Here is a 23,495-nt window from a genome sequence, read left to right as displayed (position 1 = left end):
TGGGTAGTAAGGGGTGGGTGGGTGGGGCTCCTTTGCCCACATTATGCACCTTTCATCGAGTGGATGAGAGCAGCATCTGCAAGTGTCTGTTCTGTTCTGCTAACTAAGACCCTTTCTAGTCTCCCCCACTCACCAGGGCTTCTCTTCTTCAAGAAGTTTTCCCTCTCTAGGAATGGTCCTGCCCTCAGCTCTCACAGGAACTGTTTGTGGAAACCCTTGAGATGTCTGTGTGGCTGGGAACCGCAGGACAGTGCATGGCAGGACAGTAAGGAAGATCCTCTTCATTGTTTGAGGTTTGAGGATCAGCAGCCCTGAAGACCCCCAAGGAGCCCTTCCTCCCACTCCAGGGCACATACAGAGCCCCGACCCCCAACCCTGTCACCAGCCCTTTGGAGCATCTCACCTTAATGACTTCTCCTAACTTACTTCCCAAAGTTGTGGATGGAGCCATTTGTCTCATTCCAGACAAACTACTAGACCTGTTGTGGCCACGAGGGGCCCCCAGCCGAGGAGGGCTTGGCTGCAGTATCTAGAGGACCATGAAGAGCCCATGACTCAGGGTGAGAGCATTTCACATGATACCTAGGAGGCCTGGCCTCAGAAGTTACTAGGGCTCAGACCAGTCATCCTCCCTGAGGAAATAGATAAAATCTAAAAGCATCCCTCTGACAAAGGGGTACTGGGCAGTTCTGGGAGCTTAGTCTATAACTCATTAACTCTTCCATTGCCTATTTGAGGTCTGGAGTTACTGAAAGTGGGGAATTTCACCATCCCATATTGTATGGTCTCCTTCCCCATCCTAGATACGAAGGAGTGTGAACAATAGCCCTGGTGGCTTATCTGGGAGAAGCACAAAGCCCCAGAGGCCTTATCTCCCAGGCCTGGAATTGTGTCTTGAGGTTTGGGGAAAGAGTCAAGGAGCCTGCCTCTGGAATGACTTCAGAAGTTTCATATTGTGCAATACCTGGAAGGCTCCAGTCCTTAGGTATCCCAGCAGGATCCTGGGGAGGAGTCAAATAGCATAGGCTCCTGGAATCCTAGAATGGGGCCACTAGACGGTGCCCTTGGGATTGGCTAATCCAATTCTTTCATTTCACAGGCAAGGGACACACACCCAAATGCTGCCAGGGGCTGGACTCTACTATCGCAGTCTGCTTTCTTCCTCAGGATTCCTCCCTATGGTTTGTGATCCATTCAGGGTAGTGAGGTTCCTAGAACTTCTCTAAGAGGGCATGGAAGTGTCCCATTGGCTGTCTGCCATTTTGAAAGGAAGGAGACAAGAAGTTTACTAGATCACTGGAGGCATACCTGAGTGGCATGGCAGGTAAAATTCAGGCCTGGACATGACATCCAAGTGTGACTGTGTCACCTTGAAGCAAATCATTTAATTTTTCTGGGCCTCAATGGCCTCTCCTGTAAAATGGTACCATTGGACTCTGATTTCCAAAGTCCCTTCTAGCTCTAAGTGCTATGATCCCATGATCCCGAGCTTTTGGTACCCTGTATGACTTTAGACAAATCACTTAACCCTTCTGCCAATCTCTGAATAGATGGATGATGGGAGAAGGATCAGGAGACTAAAACATTATCCACATGCAGAAGACCTGGAGGCTTTCAAGAAGGGTCTGGAATGTCACTTGTCCAGGATATTGTAGGATGGACTCATGCCTCAGGCTAAATGACTCCTCAGGCCCTTCCCAACTCTGAGGCATGATCTCCCAAGGGGTAAGAAATCCTAATGATATGGCATGTTCTTGATGACAGGTGGGAGAGATGACCTCAAAGTGTATGCACCCAATATATAACAGTCACTTCAGGGATTGCCGTCTTGGATCTGTGTAAATATTTTCTCTCACAGTGCAGATAACAACCCTTCCTATGTGACTTCTGTCCCATAAGTTCTCTTTAAAGGTCCATTCAATCTGCTTGGGCCGACGTCTGGGTCTAGTACCCACATACACTTGTAGTCATAATTCTCATACAGTCCAACTTTCCAAGGCAAGGAGGACTTTTTTTCATCTCTCTTGCATCTCAGAGAAGTAGCTATAAGGCAATAATTAAGATATCCATTTTATAGATGGAGAAACTAACTGGGGAACACTTTGCCCTGGTTAATGACATGTCAGTCTAGGAGCTGGATGAGAATGTAAATGGAAAGAGTCCTGAACTGGGTAGGCAAGAGACCTGGCTGTGTGACTTTGGGAAAGTCACTAGGCTTTAATTCCTTTCTAACTTATCTGACTCAGGGTTATTGTGAGAGAAACTTTACGGTGTAAAAGGAAATCATTCTACTTTTGGAGTCCAAGAACCTGAAGACCCCCCAAATAGGGGTACGGTCCTAGTGGAGTGCCTTGCGGCTTGAGCCTTGGTCCTGTTGCGTTCCTCCCGCCTCTGAGATTCAGCAACCCCAAGCATGAATCCAACCTCTCCTCCTCAGAGTCCTCTCCAAACTTGAGCTTCTTCTCAATCAGATGAGCAGGATGGATTGAATTGTCTCTAAGATGCCTTGCAGCTCTCAATCCTGTGTCTGCAAGTGCTCAGAAAACATAAAGCGCTGTCTCTAATATCTGAAGGCTAGGAAACCTCCTTGGTATTAGGACACTGGAAGCATTAAGACTTTTGTCTGCAATGCTAGTGAATGACTCACATTGAGTCTCTCAAACCCACTGAGTCATTCTGCCTTCTGATCCAGCCCCACCCTAAGGCACTCTGAAGACCTCCCTGGCTTTTCCTGCCTTTTCTAACCCTTGTTCAGGGATTTTTCAGTCTTGTCCAATTCATCATGATCCCTTTTGGGGTTTTCTTGGCAAATACAGTGGAATGGTTTGCCATTTCCTTCTCCAGCTCATTTGACAGATGAGGAAACAGAGGCAAACAGTTTTAGTAACTTGTCCAGGGTCACACAGCTAGCCAAGGTCTCAGGCAGAATTTGAACTCAGGAAGACAAGTCTTCCTGATTCCAGATCCAGCGTTTTATCTAGTATGACACTACCTCTTCTAGCTCTAGATGCCCCTTGTTCTGAGCTGCTTCTCAACTTCATCTTGATACCTCTCTCCTTCCCCAACAGCTTTCCCCTGCTCCATCCTAGGTAGTCAAAGGAAGGAAGTGAAGAGACTCAGATCTGTTTTACCTTCCAAAGCAGGGAGCGTGCTATACTTTTTTAAAATAAGTTTTCAAGAATGTCTTTTGTTTTTTATATCATGATAGTTTTCCCTAGGTCCCTTTCTCCTCTCCCTCCTGGAGAGCCATCCCATATAATAAATATTATTTTTAAAGATAAAGAAAAAATACCATAATTGATCAATACATCGAAAAAGTCTGAAAATATGTTTGATTTTTAATAAATGCTTATTCAGGTATTCAGAAACTGACAGAAGGGTTTATGTCCACCCCAGTGGCACAAGTGGAACAGCCTGTTACCTCGATGCTGCTTGAGGGTAGAGAACTTGTTTTTTGCCTTTCTTTAGATCCCTGGTACTTGGCACAGGGCCTGGCACATAGTAAGCCCTTACATGCTTATTGACTTGACATATTGCCCTGTTATAGGTATTTCCTTATGCAACAAAGCACACTGAGGTGGGCACAAAGAGAGGGCAATATGCAAGGGACTAGACTAAGCTCCAGAGGGCAGGGAATCAGGTCTGATCTAAATGTTGTATCTCCCGCAGCTTCCAGTCTAGTGCTCTGCACTCAATAGGTACCTAACAGCATGTTTGTTGGATAATTATTGGACACTTAAGATAATCCGGAGCAGTTTACTGTATTTTTTTCTCTCCATACTTGGTAATCCCCAGCTATTTCTGGAAGGTGTGGAAATCACTGAAATAACAAGGAACTAGAATATCCAGTTCCAATGGACATTCCAGAAGACCAGCAAACAAAAGGCCTCACTGGCCACTGGCAGTTGATATCTGTCTTTCCCAAAGGGCCCTGGACTCCAGTGAAGCATAACCTTCCACATGGACTGCTTTGGAGAGCAGGAGAGATTATTTCATTCATTGTATCTTTGTTCCCATCTCTCAGTGTTAGGCATATAGTAGACTCAATAACTGTTTGTTGATGGACTGAGTGAATGTGACTCCCTCATCAACTAACTTCTTCCATGGTGTCTCCTCCATTCAATGCTGACCTCTAGTCCAAAAGGTTTCCAAGGAGATGGGGTTTGAAGTCCTGGCTTCCTTGTCCAGTCTAGAATTCACTTCATCAGCTGCTCTGGGTTGATGAAGACATTCCAACTCTGATTCATGCGGGGCTGGTGTCTCAGCTGCAGGCTGAGGATTCTGTGATTGGTGTGGGTTTCTAGAATACCTGCCCTGGGGCTGTACCAACAGAAGAAGCTGTCTTTGGGTCAAAGTGAGTCACAAAACAATGAGGCAAGCTGGAGAGGTTCATCCTGTCGTCCAAGGGCCTGTCTTGGCTGGTGGTTTCTCTCCACCCAGGTTCCCTGCATTGCTGTTTTGGAGTGTGGGAGTTGGTTCAAACATCTCTTCCTCTCTGCCCCAAGGCACCACGCACAGGGTCAGGACAGGGATCTCTGGGTTAGTTTCCTTACAGTCCCCTCAAAAATACCATTTTTATTTACCATATCAGTGTCATATGAGAAAGATTCATGCCAATCTGCCAACCTGGTGTAGCACCTGCCCTGAGTTCCTTGAACTCACAGCAGCCTTGGCAGATTAGGTCTTCAATAGGGTGACTGCTACTCTTCTCAGAGCTCTAGAGGTAAAAGTGGTTATTCTTCTAACGATAGTACATAAGCCCCTACCAGTGTGTTTCTCTTCAATAATCAGGCAATAGATTCAATTAGTTCTCTAAGAAAGTCATTTGATCAAATAAGAGGAGGTAGAAGTCTAGCCTCTTGTGTTTAACAGTTCTTCCTAGTTCTGAGCCAGTTCCTTCAGCCAGGGGAATCTCTCTTGGCTTAAACTGATGAGCCCCCAATTCAGCCAGTTATTTGTCTCAGACACTTTTTGAGGTCTTTTGTGGATTAGTGGATTGGGACAAAGTAGGAATGAAGTTTGTACCCTAGAAGTAAATTCATTGTCTCATTGGCTTCTTAATCAATCAGTAAGCATTATTAAGCATCTACTATGTGCCAGACTCTGTGCTAAGCTCTTCTAAAATTGAGCTATTTAAGCTTCAAACTCTTTCTAAGGAAGGGTTTGTGTCTGGCACAGTGCTAAACACTAGGGCTAAGAAAAAAGACAAAAATCATAATTCTTAAGGAGCTTACATTCTAATAGGAAAAACAGCATGCAGATAACTATGTACATACAAAATATGTAAATGGAAGGTAATCTGAGAAGGAAGGAGGGGTTCCTACAGAAGGTGGGGTCTGAGCTGAGTCTTTGAGGAGCTAAGAATCCAAGGTAGGGAAAGTATTTCAGGTATGAAGGATGGCCAATGCACATGCAAGAAGTCTGATGATGGAATGTCCTGTTGGAGGAGGAGAATTTAATATAGCTGGACTGTCAAATGTGTGGAGGAGAACTAAAGTGTGAGAATACTAGAAAGATAGAAAGGGGACCAGGTTATAAAGGGCTTTAAATGTCAAATAAAGGTCTCACAGAATATGTGGAGGGTGGGGAAATGAAGACTGGAAAGGCATGTGGGGGACAGGTTATAAAGACTTTGAAAACCAAAAAGAGGATTTTATATCTGATCTTGGAGGTTTGGGGGAGGCACTGGAGTTTACTGAGTAGGGGGACTGATGTAGTCAGACCTGTGCCTTAGGAAGATCACTTTGACAGCTGAATGGAGGATGGAGACTTGAGGCAGGTAGACACCCCCTCCCCCCCCAGCAGGTTACTGGAATGGTCCAGGTGTGAGGAGATCGAGGCCTGCACAAAGATGGTGACACTGTCAGAGGGGGAGAAGTGGGTGGATGTGAGAGAAATTACAAAGGTAAAATTAACAAGCCTTGACAACATATTTGATATAGGGGTGTTGAGAAAGTGAGGGGTTAAGGATGCCATCTAGATTGTGAGCCAGAGTGACTAGCAAGATGGTGGTAACCTCAACAGTAATCAGAAAGTTGGGAAGAAGGGAGGATTTAGGGAGAAGTTTGGTTTTGGACATACTGAATTTGAAATGTCCACAGGACACCCACTTTGAGATGTCTAGTATACAGTTTTAAAAACAATACTGAAGGTCCTTGAGAGATCACAGATTAATCATCTTTGTATTCCCCATGGCACCAAGCACAGAATCTTGTACATAAAAGTCTAATTATTTGTCGAATTTAATTGAATATGTAGTCTGTGATCCAGGGCTCCCAAAGCTCTGTACTCACATAAACTAGGTCTAATCTTGTTCCTCCTCCCCAGAGTTTGAAGGAAAATCATCAACTACAGCTAAGATCCCCAGGTCTTATACAAGAACACAAGGTAATAAATGCATATCAGATAGGACAGCCTTTATTTCAACCCACAGAAAATGCAGAAGATGAAAAAGAACCCATAGAAGCCCATAAATATACACTGAAAACACATGAAATGTTCATAGTAGCTCTTCTTGGAAGAGACTAAATATGAGGGGGCCATTGAAGCAAACCCTTGACATTATTGTCAATAAGGGGGAAGGGAGGGGAGGAGAAAAAGGGGAAGGATTTAAAAGCACCTAGTAAGTGCTAGGCACTGCATCAAGTGCTTTTACAAATATTACTCCATTTGATCCTTACAATAACCCTGTAAAGGAGGTGCTGTTATTACCCTCATTTTACAGGTCAGGAAACTGAGGCAAATAGAAGTTAAATGACTTGCCCAGGGTCACCCAGCTAATAAGTGCCTGAGGTCAGATTCAAACTCAGGAGTTCCTGACTCCAAGCCCAGTGCTCTTATTCACTATATCACTCAGGTACCTAGAAGATTCGAGAACACTACTCAAAGTACAAAGAAGCTATCCAGTAGAAGACAGCTATGTATTTGCTCCACCACAATAATAATATAACCTCTATTATATTCTCCCACTTTCCTCAAGAGATAAAGACGTCCAGGGGACTTATGGGACTGCAAACAGATATTTCACATTCCCCTTAGATCTATACCATTTGATAAACTGACAAAATCATGATTTTCTGGTCAGCGTGAACAATCTTAGGCGTCATCCTAGTGGTCATCATCCTTCTCTTCTGAGAAGTAGAAGTATGATACATCCTCCTCCCATTGGGCAACCAGCACCTCTCAAACTCAAAAGCTGGAACATCCATGTCTCAGGATCACTGCTCGGTCATCTGTGCTTGGGGAAAGAAACATAAAGCATGAGAGGCAGCTTGGAAGTTGAGGTACAGTCATGGGCTCACCTAGGCAAACATTCTCACCATCATGGGGCCCAAAGACATATAGCTAGCAAGGCAAAAACTGAACTCGAAGCTTCCTGACCACAGGTGTAGTGTTCTAGTTGCCATAGCTGCTGCGAGGAAAGGGAGGAGAAAAAAGGAAAGACCCCCTCTCTTCCCCCCCCCACATCCTATCCCCAACTAATGTTGTGAAGTCCAAGGGAGAATTGACATTGGCTGTGTCCTAACAAAGAGACTACTTCGAAACAATAACCATGAGCCATACCTTCCACTTTCTTATGGCCCTTAGAGCTGGCAGCTCTTCCTGGATCAGTCATCATCCCCCCATATCCCCTCCCATACACACATACACACACACACACGCACATACACATACACGCATACACACATACATACATCGTGGAGACCAAGGGAGCCTCTGGTGGTTCATGTCCTTAGGGGAACAGATCTCGAGTGTTCATCTCTATCCATGGGAAGTGCTCAATCCAACTTCTGCTACACATAAATATGAGAAAGTTGAAGTATGTGTTGATAGTTTCTGATGCCTTCTTGTTTGTTTTTTCTTAAAAAATAATATCATCTATGTTTTTCCATCCTCTTAATATCTTCCCTATTTTGAGATATCTTGAAAATCAACTCCTCAGTTTGTTGATTGATTGATGTCATCTCCTGCATAGATTTCATCCATCTGTACATGGTCCAGTCATTCTTCCTGACTTTCCCCTTTTAAGTGACATTTCTACCTCCTCACTTAGAGCATCTATTCTGGAATATTAATTTCCAAATGTGGTGGTTAATTTTAATGAGAATAAATGGATACAGAAACACTGGCAAATCCAGTTCATTTTATACCCAATCCAATAAACTTATGTCAAGTACTTACTAACTGTCAGGCACGGCGCTAAACTCTGGAGATGCCACTAATGAAAAAAGACAATTCCTGCCCTCAAGTCACTTACAGTCTAACAGGGTGAGACAACATACAAAAAGGGGTAGGAGAGGAGGGTGAGGAACCTGGGAGTATCGTATTACTTGGAGTTAAAACCAGTTAGAGTAGCAGATATAGAGTGGAGTGACTGGAGAGGCGGGTTTCCATTCCAGTCCGAGGGGAGAGGAAGCTGAAGGGTGGAGAGTTGATGAGCTTAATCTAGGAGGCGCATTAATTTAAATCTATCATCTTCTTTCCAGTTTCATTAGTAAATGGCATAGGAGTAACGCAGCCTAGTTGTGCCTCATTCCGTCCACTGCTTTTTTTTTCTGCTTTGTGAAGCAATACAACTCATAATCTTTCACCATCTCTCTCTTTAATGTTTTATGATGAGCTTTTACTATAAAAATGGTGTTGCCCTTCATTGTCATTGCTTCCACCTGCAAGAATGTTAAGTATTTTCATAGACGAAGCAGTTTCTGGCCTCCTTGTTACACATTGTTTAGCCCTCTGTAAGAGATGATAATTATCAAAATAAATATCTTTACTTTTATCCATTTCCCAGAGAACTGTTGGGAATAAAGGGTTTTATAAACTTGAGAGCATCAGAGAAACATAAGTTATGATTAATAATTTTTTCCTCTGCTAATGTCTTCTTTCTTATTTTGGCATAGAAGCCACCCTGGGTCTTAATCTATCAGTCAATAAACACTTATTAAGTACCTATTATATGCAGTCACGTGGCATAGCAGGGGATAGAGCATTCAGCCTAAAGTCAGAGAAGCTCTGAGTTCAAATTTGACCACAGTAGCTTATTAGCTGTGTGATCCTGGCCAAGTCACTTTGCCTCATTTTCCTCATCTGTCAAATGAACTGGAGAATGAAATGAAAAACCTCCAGTATCTTTGCCAAGAAAACTCCAAATGAGGTCACAAAGAGTCACACATGAATGAAATGACTGGACCACAACTATGTCCCAGACCTTGAGCTAAGGTCTTAAAAGCTATTCCTGCAGGATAGGAGTTCCTATTCCTTAAAAGTTCCCGCCACGCTGGAAAGACTATATACTTTGTGACAGTTTGTAGATCTTGTCCAAGAACTAGGCTAGTGAAGTACAACAGTGTTCATCCTCAGAGGGATGGCTACCAGGTAAGGAATTTGTTCTAGCCACAGCAACTAATGAAGACTGTCTACTAAAGTGTGGAGGAATTAGGATCTGCATTGGCAGAAAAAGAATCTACAACAATAAAAATCATGTAGAATTTAAGAATTATTAGTATTTCTTTATTTCACAAATTTCCAGGAAAAATCAAATGTTTGTGTGTATCAAATGCAGTGAATCAGGGAGAAACAGGTCTAAAGGAAATGACTTCAAATTAGAATTAGAATGTATGGCTCTGGTCCTAGCTTTGTTCCTAACTGACTTGAACATATCACTCAATTGTGCCTCAACTACCCCTCTACAAAATGGGTACAACTGTTATGAACTCTTGCTATTTCCCTTTAGGTGAGAAGGATTGTAAAATCAGAGGAAGGAATATTACTAAGAAACCTGAGATAACTTTTCTGAATGGGGTGTGACCAAAGTGAGATTAATGAGAAAACCATGGAGAGCTTTAGCCCCAGTCACACCTTGAATGGATGGGCAGGGAAGAATGTGTTCATCCTTCGTTGCCGAAGAAGACCATGCCATCAGAGAAATAATGACATGACTTGCACTTGACTTTGTTTTGAGTGAAGGAGGGCTGTGCAGGTCACCAACCTCACTTCTCCTCCATAGCCATCTGAATCCAGTAACCAGATATTCATCAGGATGACTGGAGATGACCCAGGATGGGGCAGCTGGGGTTAAGTGACTTGCCCAAGGTCACACAGCTAGTGGGTGTCAAGTGTCTGAGGTGAGATTTGAACTCAGGTCCTCCTGACTTCTGCACTGGTGCTCTATCCACTGCAACACCTAGCTGCCCCCAAGGCAGGGAAGAATGACACCCAGGTGAAAGACAACTGAAGAAATATTTGAAAGTTTGTGCTTTCCTTTGGGATGAGTCTATATACAGGAACCATGAATGGCAGAGGAAGCAGGTAGGGAGGGTACACACACACCCTGACAATTACATCCCTCATGCTGTCAGCCTGTGATACAACAGGAGAGCTGCCCTTACCTAATCAACTTTTCCAAGCAACACGGAAAGAACACTTGGAATTTAGGAGACCTGGGCTTTGGTTCCCAGCTTTTCCACCATCTCACTCTGTAACTTCTGGCCATATGTAGATGGTTTAGATAGATAGAAATAGATAGATAGATATAGATACATAGTACATATGCATGTATACACACATATCTGTATAGACACATACACAAATATGCATATGTATATCCTAATTCTGACACTACTTATGTGACCTTGGACAAGTCAATTGACCTCTCTGTCTTAGTCTCCTCATTTGTAAAGTAAGGAACTCATACTATAGGATACTTATAGTCCTTTCCTGCTCTAAATCTATGATTCTGTAATCATGGTATGAAGCTTTTGTTTTGGGAATTATTTCAATATAGCTTGTTGTGTAGCTTATGCCTGTGTATCCATGAATGTGGGCAATTTGGTCTCCAGCTCCTGTACAAGCACTGCAGGTCAACAAACTTATATTGAGTAGAAGAAGATAAGCTTAATTTTACCTTGGTGAAAATTTAGAAGTCATAAAGGGCTCACATGGACCCATAAATGGATATTAATGGATACATAAAACTGGACTCTTGAAGGCTTCACCTGCTAAATGCAATCTTTGGCAGGTCCCAACAAGCAAGTAAGGTTTTGAGTCTTGTGACATAGTCTTTATGTTACCTCATCTGTAAAATGGGGATAATAATGTGGATACTACCCACCACTGTACAGGATTGCAAGGAAAGTACTTTGTAACTTAAAGCAGTATAGAAATGTGTGTGTGTGCACGCGGATGCGCACGTACTCACTTGCAGATTCACAGAATTACAGCATCGGGAGAGCCTGAGATATTATCTCACCTGATCCATACCAGAATAGCAGTTCCTCTCTCTACCACATCCTCAAAATAGGTGTGTAGTCAAAGCAACTGGTTTGAATTCTGGCTTAGCTATATGTGTGACTTTGGGGACATCCCATTACTTTTCTGAACCTCAATTGCCTCCTTTGCAAAATGAGAAACTTGGACTAGAGAGGATTTCTTAACCCATCCTAGGAACAGATTTTAAGGGGTCCATGACTTTGGATGGGAAAAAAAATGCATCTTTATTTCATATTTATTTATGGTAATCCTATGTATTTTGTGCATTTAAAAACATTATTTTGAGAAGGGGACCTTAGGCTTTACCAGACTTCCAAAGGGGGTCCAGAATACAAAAGGAGTTAAGAAACGGGAACTAGATGATCCCTAAAGTCTCTTCTGGATCAAAATCATATGATCTCTACATGTGTCATGTGCTTGGGGGTGGGGGATTAGGTGGATTTCTGGTTAGTTTAACTAGAATAACAAAGCTGGGGAATGTCAGAACATTCTCGAGATCTCATAATCCAACCTCCCTCATTTTGCAGTGGAGGAAACTGAGGGCCAGAACTGGGAAGTAACTTGCCCAAGGACGTATGTCTAGTTAGTGGCAGAACAGGTAGGGCATTCACAGTTCAGTATTCTTTCCACTAATGCTCTGTCTCCTAATCCTTTCCGAGAGAAATGTTATCTCACTGGGTAAATGCTTGATTAGTGACCCATTCCTGGCATTTCGATAATGAAGGTGTACAGAGCGCTTATCTGCGTCGATTCTGTTAGAGAAGAGTATATAGTTAACCCGTTTCTGAGGGATCAATTTTCCAGACCCCAATATTCCCCAGCATTATAATGCCCAACCCCGCAGAGGAAGTTTTACTGAAAAACAGAAATGAAGGATTTGGAGTCTACTGAGTTTCCGTAATCGTCCCCTTGCCCCCAGCAGGGACGGTGGGAATTGCTGGTTACACAGCCCTGTTGGCGTGAGCCAGGGAGATCTTGCGAGCCGGGTCATTAAGGCAGGGATGTGGTTCTCCTAAGAGTCTGGCCTTTGGGGTCTTGAACCCAGCGTCTGTCGGACACCTGTTCCCTGGCAAAGGCGCCTCAGGGAGGCGGGCCCCTCGGCCCCGCCCCCTGCACTTGTCCCAGGCCCTGGTTGGTCCGTTGGGTGAGCTATGTTAATAAGATCTGACCCTTACTGCACCTGACTCCAAGCCCCTGTCCAGCCCTAGAGGGCAGGGAGGAATGCGAGCCTTTGGGGCTGTGTGACCCTCCCCAGCTACAGGGAGGACTGGAGGCTCCCCTGGGCAGCCGCCGCTTCTCCTGCATCTGGGACCTCCCCAGGGAATCCACCGGACTCATACGGCCAGCGCCCTGTCCCCTACACCCTTTTTCCTCCCAGGGAAGATGCCCAGGTCCTTCTTGGTAAAAAAGCACTGGAGCAACCGAATCCCCAACTATGGCCAGTTGGAATCTCAGAAAGGTAAAGGAATGTCCCGGTGGGCGCTGGAGCGGGGAGGGGGGCCTCCTCATTGTCTCCCAGCCGCCGGCGTCGGCCTTCCGGGGAGACATAGGGAAAGATCGGCCCCCTGCTCTCCTTTTGGGGGGGGGAAAGTAATTTTGAAAAGCAGGCTAATTGATAGGAGAGTGAGAGCAGCTAGAGAACGAGTTGGCGGCACCGAGCCCAGGGGCTCCTTGTGCTAGCAGGTGCAAGCCCGGCAGGAGTCCGCGCTTGGAGGATGCGGGGGCAGTGGCATTGCGGGGGGGGGGGGGGGGGCTGGGGGAGGTGGGGAGCTTCCTCAGGAACATTGACTGGGGAGGGAAGGAGGGAGAAGGGGGCTGCCGGGGGCGCGGGGGACCTGAGACTATGAAACCATGCGGGAACCCACCTGCTGCGCCCGACCTTCGCCTCCGGGCCAATTCTCAGCTATCTCAGCCCCTAGCTGGAGGGTTTAAATACCCCAAATCTGTAGCCAAATTCCTGGAAAGGTCTTAGAGCTTGGGAACCGGCCGGACCTAAGTGCTTTTCTAGATCTTTCCCCTGAGAGCTGATAGAGACCCTCCTACGCTCCTGCCGCCCTATCTGGGACGAGCAAAGCCAGTGCTTGGTGAAGGCGATCCCCCTCCCTTGGCCCCCAGTGTACTCCGGAGTCCCGGGAGTTTCAGACTCCGAGCTGTGGGTATTCCCTGTAGCCTCAAGGGTGCCGATCTTTTTCTGGACAAGGGAGGAAAAACAATCTCTGCCTTTGTCTCTTTTTCACTGTGTCTGTCTGTCTGTCTTTCCCTCACCCTTAGAGGAGAGAATAAGGCTGAAGGGTCAGGTCTCCCTTTCCCTCTCCTCTCCAGTGATTTCGAATTCCACTCCTGGCTGGTGTCTGATAGGAACAGACACAGACTCTCTGTCTCTCTGTTTCTTTCAGGAACAGACACTTACTTAGAGGAAAGAGAAGGTCTAAGTGTCCAATTCCGGAGAGCAGCCACAAGTTGAATTTAAACTCTTCGGAAAAGTGTGAAAAAGAGGGACCCAGTCCTCATCCATCCCTATCAGCCCTGAAACCTCTTTCTAACTTTTCAAGTCCCTTTCCCTAACCTTTCTTACTTCATGGAGACTTCTTAAGGGGCTGAGTTCTAATTTACTGAATGAAAAGATTCTCAGACCTCCTTACAATTCATTCGTTGGAAATTGTAAGGAATCCCCTCATTTTATAAATAAGGAATTTGGGGCCCAAGAAAGGGAACTGATGTGCTCAAGGTCACAGTGATACAAAGTAGCAGAGCTTTGATTCAAGCCCAAATCAGTTCTCCTTCCTCTGCAACTATAGGGGAAACCATCCCCAACATTGAGCCTTTAGGCTGTAGGTGAAATAGCGAGGTACAACTTTTTCCTTCAGAGAAGAGCTTGTTTGGAGGCATAAGAACACAGTCCTCTAACCTGATAGAGAATAGAGCAGCCGCCACTATCTGGGGATCGGCAAACAATCTGAGGGAGGGTATATTACTCTGTATCCCCCAAAGGAGAAGAAACCGAGGAGGGGTTAGAATGGTCTTTGTGAAGAGTTATTTTTTCCTGTGCTAGGGACAAGTCACCTGATCAAATACTCCCTTCTAAGCCCCTGAAGTCCATTGTTTGGCAGTGGTATCCACACAGTCAAAGTGAATTATTCATTAACACATGTCCATGTCCACTCCCTACCCCCCTCCAAATAACCGCCACATGGATGATGATCTCAATTTCTAAGTGACTCCCATTAATGGTAGTGCCTAGAGAGCCATCCCTAAGAGATGTCTCTCCATGCCCAACCTGATATCACTTCAATAAGTGAAATTGAGTTAAAATTCTGAATAGTTTGGGTAAAGGGAATTTGAGAGGGTAGCTATTGAAGTGGAGAGGAGGTATTAGGGAGGCTTGACCCTAATTGCCTGTATATCATCAGTCTTTTAACATACCAACTGGTAAGATATCCTGGTGGTTGCCCTCGGCAGCTCCAACCACCTGTCCCTGACTGGGGTGGGGTTGGTTTAGAAAGGGGACTGACTGGTCATGAGTCTTGCCTGTATCATTTTTCCAGGGTAGACTTTCTGCTGAGGGAACTCCCTGTATCTTTAGAAGGTCTGTGGTAGCCAGGAGTTTGCTTTTGAGTAGGTGTTCTTAGTGAGTTCTCTGAGAATTAGAGCATCCAGAATACCTGAACCCATAAGGAGTGAAGACTATTCTACTGGAGAAAAGAAAGAAAAAAAATCAATTAAAAAAATATCCACAGGTAGGCATTCTGGGTCTGGAGTCATTAATGAGATGGTCTGGTGTCATTCCCATCAAATGGATTTTTTTTTACACTTCTCTCTCTCCCTGCTTTCTTCTACCCTTTCTTCCTCTTTCCAACTTATTCCTTAGGCCTGTCCATGGTACCAGTAGCTTTTGCCTGGCTGTACTCTTGCTGCCATCCAAGAACAATAAGCTTGCTGAGCCTCGAAGGATGAACAGAAAATAACTAGTGTCCAGAGAAGGAAGTTTAGGAACTGCCACAATTTCATTAATAAAGGGAACCTATTAATGGGGAAACTCCTATGAATGCTCATCAGCACTTTTCTATAGTTTATAGTCTTAGAGTTGTCTACAGCACTGAGAAGTGACTTGTCCAGGGTCACAAGGCCAGTTAGAAGCAGTTCTTGAATGCAGGTCTCCTTTGCTTTAAGGCTGGTAGTCTATCCACTAAGCCCCACTGCCTCTTCTATCTGATTGATAATGGTTCCCAGAACTGAAGTGGATCATTCTGGTGACATAATGGAATGGAATTCTCTTGGGCCAATCTGGAAGAAACTGAAAGCTCTTCTCCTTGCTGCCACACCCCTCCTTGAGGGATAAGATGAAAGCATCAAGGTGGGAGAGGTTACCCTTGTAGGAGAGGATCTAACACTAAATTGAATGGGGAATGGGAATGGGTGGAAAGATTGTCTACTGTACCTCTCTATAGGTAGAATCTGCAACAGGTAAGCATTGGTAACTGATTTCATCATGATTACTCATGGGTATTTATTATGTGCCTGGGATACAAGCAATGAAGTCATAGACTGTACTTACGTGTTTCCTAGTTCTTTTTCTTCTATGAATTCTTCCAGAGGTCTACATTTTTCTGATCATATACCAGGGCTGCACTGGGGGGGAGGAGGACCCATTCAAGAACAATACAGTGTATCCTAAAAATCTTAACTTTAATAGTTTAACACTACGTTAAGACTAGGGGTGTGGGGAGTCGGGTGGGAGGGAGCACAACTAGGTGGCAAAATGGATATAGAGTGCCAGGCCTGGAGTCAGGAAGTTCAAATCTGGTCTCAGACACTTATTAACTGTGTGACTGTGGGTAAGTCACTTCACCCTGTTTGCCTCAGTTTCCTCATCTGTAAAATGAGGTGGAGAAGGAAATGACAAACCACTCCAGTATCTTTGCCAAGAAAACTCAAAAGGGGTCATGAAGAGTTGGACATGACTAACACAACTCAACATGAAGCCAGCAACATATATGGATGGGGAGAAAGCAGATGCCTTACCATTAACGTTCTCAAAGACCTGGAAATATATGTTTGATTAAAAGAAAAGGGAAATGGGGGGACAGAGAGAGAACAAAAGAGGGGGAAGAAGAGATATAAAAGAATGGGTGAATTTCAACTTTGTTCAGTTTCATAATTAGTTTGCAGCTACATTGTATCTGTTGGATTTGATGGTTCAGGGCTAGAGCTGGCCGACAGGTGTGACTAGGTCTTCTAAAAAGTGACCCCTGGAAGGAGGGAGGGGAGAGGAGATCCCTATCACTGCAAAGCTGTTTGTTCAGAGTGTGGTGCTAGAGTTATCTCTGGGATGAGTCACTCCCAACGCCCTCCCCAACCCCCAATGCCTAGGAGCCAAGAGTCCAGGTCCTCCAGATTATCCTGTAGTAAAATGGGAGAAATAAATACACAAAATGAAGCAGTAACATTAAATTCTGGTTAAATTTGGATTTCTAAGTGGAAATTTCCTTGCTCTTTCCTGAAAAATAAACAGATCTTTAAGGCTATTTTTTTCAGGGTTTGACTGAAACAGGTATCATATCTTGTTTAGGGTCTCACAGTTCCATGATCCACCTTCCATAATCCATTAGACTGGGAGCTTCTAGAGAGAACACTTTTTTTTTTTTTGCCTGTCTTGGTATCCCCAGAATTTACCACAGTAAATGCCTGGTACACTGCAGGTGTTTAATAAATACTTGATTTGACGTGTGGCTTATTGCTTGAGGGATACAGTTATAACCGTCACTTATCACCTTTTTCCTGAAAAGCCAGTGTTCTTTCTAAGCTACTAAAAATCTCTAACTGAAGGTCAATTACTCTGCTTGAGGGGTAAGGAGTATGAGAGGTGTCCTCTCAGGGCCCCATTTTTGTCTCTTTCCAAGATTATAAATACTAGTTCTATATTATGTGTGGATACGTATGTACATATGTGGAATGTCATAGAACATGCATTAAAACTCTTTTACGAACCAAAAGTAAGGGAACTTGTTCTGAAATTTTGGTTTGGAAAAGACTCCGGAATTTAGCCACAACCCAATGGACTAATCTGTTTACACTTAGGGCATTTAAGCTTATGTGCTTAAGCCTCTGACCCCTCTACCTGCTGGGGAGATTGTGAGACTCGAATGGTGGTGCTTGGCTTGCAAATGCTAATTTTCATGAGTGGTTTCTCCCCTGTTTAACTGTGGATTCTGAGGCATTGTCTTGAAGCAGGGAGGTGGTAGAGTGGATAGAATGCTGGGCCCAGAGTCAGGAAGACTCATCTTCCTGAGTTCATATCTGCCCTTAGACACTTACTAACTGTGGCTGTGATCATGGCCAAGGCACTTCACCCTGTTTGCCTCAGTTTCCTCATCTGTAAAATGAACTGGAGAAGGAAATGGCAAACCACTCTAACATTTCTACAAAAAAAACCCCAAATGGGGTCATAGAGTTGGACATGACTAAAACAACTGAACAACAAAGGTCATTTCTATTAGAGGGGCATTCTAGTGCCACTGAAGATACCTAAACAAGGTTCACATCCTCTAAAAAGACATGAACATGGACAACATTGAGAAGGATGAACCAACTGGGCCATAACTGAACTATACAGTTGGCATTATCCCTAAGCAAGGGCCAAGTTCTGTAATAACTGGCAGCTAGGTGGGCACGGTGGACAAAGCACCAGACCTGGAGTCAGGAAGACTTGAATTCCAATATAGGCTCTGATGTGTGACCCTCAGCAAATCACTTAACCTCTTTGTCCCTCAGTTTCCTCACCTGTAAAATGAGGATAATACTAACATCTCCCACCCAAAGTTGTTGTGAAGATCAAATGTGATGACCAACCTTGGAAACTTTAAAGTGCTCTATAAATTCTAGAAGCAGCTAGGTAGCACAGTGGATAGAGTGCTGACCCTGGAGTCAGGAAGACCTGTGTTCAAATCCAGCCCAGACACTCACTAGCTATGTGGTCCTAGGCAAGTCACTTAACCCTGTTTGCTTCCATTTCCTCATCTATAAAATGAATTGGAGGATATGGCAAATTACTCCAGTGTCTTTACCAAGAAAACCCCAAATGGGGCCAAGAACAGTTGGACACAACTGAACAACAAAATTCTCACTACTATTGATGTGTTTTAGATACTGCTTAGTAAAGTCAACTCTAGATGTAGTTAGGATAATTGAAAACTACAGATAATCTAGCTGGTCTGGTTCGTTGCATCAGCTGAGAGTATGGCTGAAAGAATTCACCATGTTGACTAATCCACCTGGGGATAAATGATATTTGTATGTTTATGTTTTCCATGCTGCCTAGTGCTCTGACTGCCAGGGCTGCTCAGAAACCTAGAGAAAGAAAGCTGACAAAGCACTAGTGTTTTTAGATCCTGAAATGACTTAGATGCTGGTGCTTGGGGGGTAGGGGGCAGGAGCTCTGTCTGCCCTGGGACACACAGTGATGTGAAGGTGTCCCTCACTCTGGTCTAGGGAGACATCCTTAAGAGGGGCCCCTTGTCTATCTTACCTTACCGCCAGGTAAAGGAAGGAACGTGTGCTTGGTGTGTGGGGTAGAATAAACAAATGAGGATAGGAACTGTCCAGTATCTCTCATATCTGTATTCTCTCTCCTTATCATGACAGAGATAAATGGCTCCTGCTATGCCTGTGAGGGACTGGTCTTCCCCCTGCTCCTTGAGGAGAGAGCAGCGCCTTCAGCATCCAGTGGAGCTCCTAGCCTATGGGACCGCAAATCTGTCATTGCTTGTATCTCACTGCCTCTCCCCTTAAATGGGGAGGTTCGGGGAACCCCCAGCCCAGGGCCTCTGGAAATCAGTGTGGTGGACTCCCTGGATGGCCGAGCTCCCAGCGCCCCTCTCAAAGATAGCCTGGACCATCTGAACCTTTCCCCATTGCTGGACATGCCTAAGCAGTGGCCCCTCGATCCCAGACCAGAGGTAGACAAGGCTCCAGACAAACTGCTGGGGGGTGCAGGTCCACAAGGTGGGAGCCCTCCACTCGGTTCTGTGAGCTGCTTTGAATGCTTTGACTGCCACAAGACCTACCACACATTCTCTGGGCTCTCCAAACACCGGCAGCTGCGCTGTGATCTGCAGGCCTGCCGTTTCTTCAGCTGCAAGTATTGTGACAAGGAGTATGCGAGCCTGGGGGCCCTCAAAATGCACATCCGCACACATACCCTGCCCTGTATCTGTAAGATTTGTGGTAAGGCCTTCTCTAGACCCTGGCTCCTCCAAGGTCACATCAGAACTCACACAGGTGAGACAGGGGAAAGGTGAACTAAGTAAGCCTACTGAGTCAGAGGAGAGACTAGCTTTGAGGAAGAGAATTGCTAGTCATCTAACAGGATAGGAGGAATCAAATATGACCCCCCCCCCCCCCAACACACACACACACACACGCACAATTAATTTCCTTTTCCTCATGCAGAAACAAACAGCTTTGCAATTTGCCTTGCAAACTGAATCTGTTGTTTGAATCTGAATCTTTGTGAACTGAATCTGTTTTTTCATACCTTACTGTAATGCAGAGTTTGGGGGTGGCAGAGGTAGGGAGAATGGAAGAATTGTATAGTAATGAGGAATGTGCTGTTTCTCTGGGGGTCTGAAATTATGACTGGGGATTTCACTGGGAAATTGGGAGAAGCTATGGTAAACATAACTCACCCATGAAGGGTTGATCAAATAGAAAAAGATACAAAGCTTTAAGAGAGAAAGAAGACAGAGACCACAGACACCAAGAAATAAAGAGAGAAACTGAGGCAGAGAGAAATGAGGAAAGAGATGGAGACAATCATCCGAGAGAGACAGAGTTCTACTACTTACTCACCCTTTGCGTCAGTGTGGTACATCAGTGGTTTGCCTGTATTTGTTGTGGTATTCAGATCAGAAGAAAAATAACATATTGTGTAACACAATCCTCACAAACCCTTCAGTTGCATCTATATCAGAGCTTGCTTAGGATCTCATATGAGCTGCCCCACAGGCAGAGATTGGAAAGCAGACTTTTGCAAGAACCATTTTCTGGTCACTGGAAAATAGTTTCTTCTCCCTGTCTGCCCTTAGCTGAGGGGGCTCTCCTCATTACCTACCCTCTCTCTGCAAAAGGGCCCTTGAATCACTAAACACACGGCTCCAGAATATCAGGGGCTTGAGTGCTCTTGGGCCAGAGCGATCGGTATGCAAGGTGGTTCCATAGAAGACTGTTTCTGGTGGCTATGTATCATGGGGGTGCCTAGTCATAGGAAGAATGCTAATGTTTGGTTTTGGAACTCAGCTACTCATATATATCAGACTCAGCTTAATGGGGTGAGGGATTGGCCAACCGTCTGGAAGTTGTCTCTATAATCATGAGACCCAAGGTTGAATGATGCTTCGGGGTTGCTAATGATTCCAGGATCCGGAAGCTTGACCTAGTTGATTTTCCTTCTTGATTTCAGGACCCAGAATTTGCATTTGTTATATAGCTTTTTATACTTCTGGATGTAGAGGTACCTAGGGGGCACGGTGAATAGAATGCTAGGCGTAGAATCAAAAAGGTATAAGTTCAAATCCAGTCTCAGGTACTTATTAGTTGTGTGACATGGGGCAAGTCACTTAACTTCTGCTTGCCTCAGTTTCCTTAACTGTAAAATGGGTATAGTAACAGCACCTACTCCCCAGGGTTGTTGTGAGGATCAAATGACATAATATTTGTAAAGTACCTGGCACACAGTAGGCACTATATAAATGTAAGCTATTATTGTTCTGGAGGATTTCCCCCACCCCATTATAAATTTTCCTAAGGAAATGGTAGTGTGGTCTCATAGAGCATGGATGAGACATTCTGAATCTACTACCAAATAGCTTTGTGGCATTCGGAAATTTCTGTCAACTACTCTGCTCCAAAATTCTTTCCAGTGGGAGAGAGGGGGCAGTAATAATTCCTTTTCCTTATTATCTACCGTATGGGGCAGGGAATGTGATCATGAGAATGAATCCCCATTCATAATAGGAATAAAGCACTTAATACATCAATATATCTTTTTAAAAAAGCATTCTGTCCAAGGTGGTTCATTTACCTTCTTCTTACAACATAGGGCAGATTTAAATCAGACCTGTTTTCAGTGGTCTTATACAAGGGCTCAATCTTGTTCTGAACTGCGTTGGGAAGGGAAGCTAGAAATGAATACTCTGGACAGGCCAGTCATTTGAGTTTCATCTCTTCTTCTCCCCAGGTGAGAAGCCGTATGCCTGTTCTCACTGCAGTAGGGCCTTTGCTGACCGCTCCAACCTGCGGGCTCACCTGCAGACGCACTCAGACATCAAGAAATACCAGTGTAAGGGCTGCACCAAAACCTTCTCCCGCATGTCCTTGCTAACACGACACAAGGAAGCAGGCAGCTGCCCAGCCTCCTGATGGCCACAAGTGCCCAGGGCAGTGAGGGGAGGAGGGGGACTGACCTGGAACACCCAGAGGTGGGGGTCATTCTTGGAAGTCTGGGGAACCAGAAGAGGAATATCTGCACCACCAGGAGAACTGCATCGAGGGTCATGGCAAGAACCCGGACTCTCAGTCATCCCTCTTTCCTTCTCCATTTGGAGCTAATCCATTCAAGCAATGTGCCTGGTCAGTATGGCACTCCAATTGCCTTGGGTCCCTCCTCTGTGCCTCCCACTTCACATTGTCCCATATTGAGGCCTTGCTCCTGGCTGGAGGAAGAGTGTGCAAGGCGAGAAGAAGTCATCTCTTCGGTTTACAGACTAAAGTGCCCCGTTTTATTCCTCAAGAGTTGGGGCCTGGTAGGATTTAGGGAGAAGGGAGGTCAAAGATCATTAGGTATACTTCTCTGTTCTGCTGGAGTTGGAGCCCTGTCCCATGAGTAACTGGACAAGGCTCTGACTTAAACAGATCAGACTGAGGTTTTACCCAGAGCTAGTGGCATGCTCTAGTGTCTAGGAAACTGATGTAAGCATTAGCAAACTTAAGCTCTGGGCTTGTTTCTGACAATATGGGGCTCAGGGCAAGCTGTTACATATCCCTTTGCCTTGTTTTCTCTCTCATAAAAATGGGGAAAAAATGTGGCTAACACCAGACAATGGCAGTAAAGGTTGGTTGAGGTAAGTGGGGGGGGGGGGGGGGAGGGGAGAGCTCCCCCTGCCGGACTGGCACCTTTACAGAATCATCCTAGGCTATTGCTGGTGTGACTGTCTTCTGTAGGGTAATATACCTGTGGAGTGAAAAACAGAGTCACAAAACTGTTGTGTCTCCTATTCTTTGAGCTTACATTTTCTGGGTGATTCCCTGGAACTAAAGTTATCCAAATATGTGTCAAGCACTTGTATCAAAGTGCTAGGCACGATGTGAAATTCTGGGGATATTTCAGAAGTGAGTAAAAAGAGACACTGTCCAATATGGAATTATGCCCAAAGGGCTATAAAACTGTGCACACCCTTTGACCCAGCAATACCAATTCTAGGTCTTTCCCAAAGAGATCACAAAAACAGGAAAAGGAACCACATGTACAACAATATTTATAGCACCTTATTTTGTGGTAGCAAAGAACTGGAAATTGAGGGGATGCCCATCAGTTGGGGAATGGCTGAACAAGGTGTGGTATATGAATGTAATGGAATACTATTGTGCTATAAGAAATGATGAACAGGCATGCTTCAGAAAAACCTGGAAAGACTTACGTGAACTGATGCTGAGTGAGAGGAGCACAACCAGAACACTGTAGGATGGTCAGCTTTGATAAACTTAGGTCTTAGCAGTACAATGATCCAAGACAATTCCAAAAGACTCATGATGGAAAATGCTATCCATGTCCAGAGAAAGAATTGATTGAGGCATACTATTTTCATCTTTTTTTGGTTTTTTGTGGCTCTTTCCTTTTTTTCTGTTTCTTTCACAACATGACTAATGTGGAAATATGTTTACATGATTGTACATGTATAACCTATATCAGATTGCTTGCTGTCTTGGGGGGGATGGGAGGGAGGGAGAAAAAAATTGAAACTCAAAATCTTATAAAAAATGAATGTAGAAAAGTTAAAAAAAAAGAGAGATGCTGACCTTATAATCTAATGAGGAATACATACACACACACACACACACACACACACACATACACATATATAGAGAGAAAGAGACTTACATACATACAAGGTACATTCAGAGTAGATAGGAGTTAACATTGGAAGGAAAGGTTCTAGCAGTAAGGAGAATGA

The 23,495-nt window shown here is 44.6% G+C and overlaps 1 protein-coding gene across 1 annotated transcript; it reads left to right on the top strand.

The window, feature by feature from the left end:
* Positions 1–12,435: 12,435 nt before the first annotated feature.
* Positions 12,436–23,204, top strand: SNAI3 (snail family transcriptional repressor 3). The gene is made up of 3 exons (XM_072636326.1): positions 12,436–12,727; positions 18,910–19,545; positions 21,503–23,204. The coding sequence occupies exons 1-3, from the start codon at positions 12,652–12,654 to the stop codon at positions 21,682–21,684; spliced, it is 894 nt and encodes a 297-aa protein (XP_072492427.1). The 5' UTR covers positions 12,436–12,651; the 3' UTR covers positions 21,685–23,204.
* The last annotated feature ends 291 nt before the right edge of the window (positions 23,205–23,495 follow it).

Source organism: Notamacropus eugenii, chromosome 1 (assembly GCF_028372415.1).
Source record: "Notamacropus eugenii isolate mMacEug1 chromosome 1, mMacEug1.pri_v2, whole genome shotgun sequence".
NCBI lineage: Eukaryota > Metazoa > Chordata > Mammalia > Diprotodontia > Macropodidae > Notamacropus > Notamacropus eugenii.
The sequence above is the reverse complement of the archived record's forward strand: the minus strand, read 5'-3'. Positions and strand labels throughout refer to the sequence as shown.

Excerpts from the sequence above, each read along its gene's own strand:
- SNAI3 (XM_072636326.1), top strand. The coding sequence starts at position 12,652 with ATGCCCAGGTCCTTCTTGGTAAAAAAGCACTGGAGCAACCGAATCCCC. Across the intron at positions 12,728-18,909 it reads CCAGTTGGAATCTCAGAAAG|AGATAAATGGCTCCTGCTAT; the intron begins GTAAAGGAATGT and ends TTATCATGACAG. Across the intron at positions 19,546-21,502 it reads TCACATCAGAACTCACACAG|GTGAGAAGCCGTATGCCTGT; the intron begins GTGAGACAGGGG and ends TCTTCTCCCCAG.